The sequence below is a fragment of the Rhagoletis zephyria genome, unplaced genomic scaffold (genome assembly GCF_001687245.7).
Source record: "Rhagoletis zephyria isolate East Lansing unplaced genomic scaffold, Rhagoletis_zephyria_1.1 Rzeph_scaffold_09479, whole genome shotgun sequence".
Taxonomy (NCBI): Eukaryota; Metazoa; Arthropoda; class Insecta; order Diptera; family Tephritidae; genus Rhagoletis; species Rhagoletis zephyria.
Window position 1 is genome coordinate 20,235 of NW_016166557.1, and position 3,668 is coordinate 23,902.

At 28.1% G+C, this 3,668-nt stretch overlaps 1 protein-coding gene across 1 annotated transcript; it reads right to left on the bottom strand.

Moving 5' to 3' along the window:
• Positions 1 to 495: 495 nt before the first annotated feature.
• On the bottom strand, positions 496 to 3,663 carry LOC108375817 (globin CTT-VIII-like; the record flags this gene model as incomplete). Its single annotated transcript, XM_017631964.1, has 3 exons — positions 496 to 1,343; positions 2,653 to 2,817; positions 3,589 to 3,663. Coding segments are annotated over 3 exons (378 nt in total), but the record flags the coding sequence as incomplete, so codon positions are not given.
• Between the last annotated feature and the right edge of the window lie 5 nt (positions 3,664 to 3,668).

Sequence of the window (3,668 nt, forward strand, 5' to 3'; positions counted from 1 at the left end):
CAATAATGGAGCTCGTGAAAGCGGCAGTATATGTACCTATTGTATTAAGAGAAAACGTGAGACGTAAAGGCTTGAAATAAAAGTTCCGAGAGACGAAAAAATAAAAATCCCATATAATTATTATGAAATTTCCATCTGAAAATAATCGTCTCGCTAGACGAAAAAAGATATTTCTCGTAGATAATTATTATACAAATACTATAAGGATAATAACTATATATATATATACGAGAAGTGCTCATTTAAAGTAATAAGATATGTACTAAATAAGTGTCTATATGCCACCCTTTTGTACAAATGTGTTTATTATGCTGCTGTACTTACGTTTAGTATGAATCGGGAATGATTACTTATGAAAATTTCCATGATCATTGACATTGACTACTTTAGTTAAAATTTAGTAGATATGTAAAGAACCCATTTCCAATACATACATACATATACTTTAGTATGCATACATATTGGCATAAATATTTTTTTTAAATTATATTTAACTTTTATTTATTTTCTTACATTTTACTTTATTCACAAAATTACAAAGTTTAGAAACCATTAGCAAAATATTTTCTTAGAGGTAAACGGAAACTTTAAGAGTACATAGTGGTTTTTGTATGGATTGCTGCTAAGAAGCGGTACAGCTTCTATTCAAAGTTTCTTGAGTGGCGTAGAAATGCAACAACAAACAACAAACACTGCGGTCAAATATGCATACGTACATATATGCATGTACAATTCTGTTTGTATGTATGCACAAATAGTTATTGAACAATAACAATAACAAAAAACAAACACAAAAACAGCAGCAATGGTGGAACAAATACAGGGTGTCATTACAATTAAGCAAGTTGCCGGTAAATTTTTAGTATTTTTCTTTTTCAGATATGTTTTATGACATTTTCTACATTTTCCTTCATTATGTTTCACCTTTTTTTCTCAATAAATATTTTTGCGCTACAAAAGCAGGTTAAAGCGTCGACGTTGATATTCCCTAAATGTGTGTGTGTGTGTGTGTGTGTGTGTCTTCCTGTTTGTATATTTTCGAGTGTTCCTTTACTAAAATTGAGCATTAAGAAATACACGAGCAGCTGGTATTTAGGCGACTTCTCCCACTACTTCTACGTGTGTGAGTGTGTGTGCGTGTTGTTATGTTGGCATGTGTACTACTTCAGCACTCCGCCGCCTTCCTTTAGCTAGCTGTTCCAGCATTATTGAGCACCCAAGTCATCGTATTTCTTGAAGATGATGTCGTACACAATGTCGAGCAGTTTGTTCCAGGCTTGCGCTTGACGCTCATTCAGGTTGCACGCTTCGCTCAACACTTCCACAATGGCTTCGCGGAGTTCCTGTTTACGAGAGAGAGTGGTTGTTGAGTTGGTGAAAAACTCAAATGAGAAAGTGTTCTAAAATAATGTGGTTTTTGAAATTATTTTTATTTCAAATCTTATTTCTAAGGCACTCCGCACATTAAGCTCCTAATCACAGTAATGTAATCGTTTCGGCATACTGAAGTATAAAGCTTTTATGCCGAACCCATGTATTTCAATGAAGCTCTGTAGATTACGATTCAAAATCATGTTTGCGCCTAATCATAAAAGCTTCATGAATCGAAGCGCCCAACATTGTAAGGCGCTTGTAGTTTTGAAATCGTCATTTGTTTATTTATTTATATTTTTAGTTGATGTAAAAATACTAAATATTTAAAAATTTCATTAAAAAAAGGATCCTCGAAACTTATGCCAATTTCTTTTCATAATTTCTATTAGAAATTTTTAGTACTCATCAGAGCTTAAAAATGTATTTAAAGTTGGTTTTTACCTTAACTACTTAATTTTTGGGTTTGGTACTACAACTTTATTGCATTATTTGGGAATTTTTTAACCAAACTAATTTGGTTTTCGGTATTTTTTTTTTGTTTAAATATAAAATTTAAAATTTTTAATTTGAAAAATTTGTGCATAAAAAAAAGGTTGTTAAACAATTTAATTTTTTGTTGAACAAATCTTTAAATTTTTAGTTGATTAATAAATTTTAAAACTTAAAATATTTGTTCTTTATTCAAACTTATACATATGCGCCCACGCAAATATCACCACCACTTTAAAAAATGAGGTAGAATTTTGTAAACTATTAAAAAATGTATTTTACTTTTAAAATATAGGTCACAAGTTACGAAAAACTATTAAAAAAAAATGTGTAACTTTGTACAAATTTTAGAAAAACTCACAAAATTTTCATCAAAAGTACAGCCTTTTTAAATAAATTTTTAGGAAAATTTTGGCTATGCTATTTAATTTTAGTCAATTTTGTACAAAGTTAGAAGCTTTCTTCTATATAGCTCTTGTTGAAGTTTAAGCTATATTGAAGAATGAAAATTTATTAATCTACAAAATTTTAACTATATTTTTTTTATGTGTGGTAAAGTTTGCATGGCTCAATTCACGTGGTACATTCATAGTTTGTATTTTTTTCCACTAAAAAAGTATAAAGGCCTTGGCAATATTTCTAGCTTTTTAAATTCAATTTTTTGTTGCGAAAATCCTTAAACTTTTAGACGGTTAATAAACCTTTAATTTTAGGAATCAAGTAAACTACATTTAAATAGTTTTTTCTTTACACTAACTTTTACATATATTGTACTTTTGTTTCACTTACAAGGTATGAAGGCTTGGCAATATTGTGACGTTCCACATGTGATTTTGCCAAACCTTCCCATATTTCTTGTATCTTTTCCAGACCACCTTCTTCCTCCAGTTGGCTGATTGACTGATCAAAAGTCTTGATAATGCGGCCACAGTGGGCGCGGAAGCGGGCGCTGTTCTAAAAAAGTGAACCGAAAAAATAAGCATTGCAAATTATATTTTTTTATAAAAAAACGTCTATATACAAATTGAAAATTTTTATCAAAGCCAAATGCATAAGATAAACTTTCATTTAATTTAAAATTTTTATTTATATTTTATTAAAATCGAAATGAATTAGGTAAGCTTCAACGAAAGAAAAAATTAAAGTTTAATAATAAAATAAAAATATATTTATTATTTTTTTTTTAAATAGAAAAAAATTTTATTTTAAATAAACTCAATTTTGCTCTAAAATTTTTGAAAAATATGGATTTCAAATTTAGCATTTTATTTCTTATTTTGTAATATTAATATTATTATGAAATATGTAATTTATGGAAAAACCATTAAATTTATTTAAGATTTTTAATAAGGTTTTAATAAGTTCCAGATTTTTTCTTTGAAATTATTATTTGAAAAATTATTAATTTCAATTATTGGAAAAATTTATGTATATAGATTTATAGCTTTTCTTATCATAGAAAATATATTTCCACCTCCAAAATGTATGTCATTAAAATTTATTCAAAATATATATTCTCTTTCTCTGTATACTCTCCATTATTCATTTCGGCCCTAATATTTTTTTTCAATTTTCAAAATATTGTTTTAAGCAAAAACGTCATAGAAAAGAAAATTGCAATTTCATCAGCAATTTAAGAGAATGCTTTCCCTTTCTAATATAAGTTTTCACTTAATTTCCTTTGTGAAACTGGCTAATAGAAATTTTTAAAATTTCTGTACTCACATGTAATTCCGTCACTGGAATATCGCGGAAAGGAAATTTTTCCAAATTGGACGGATATTTTGTGAAGAATCTGATGAGAA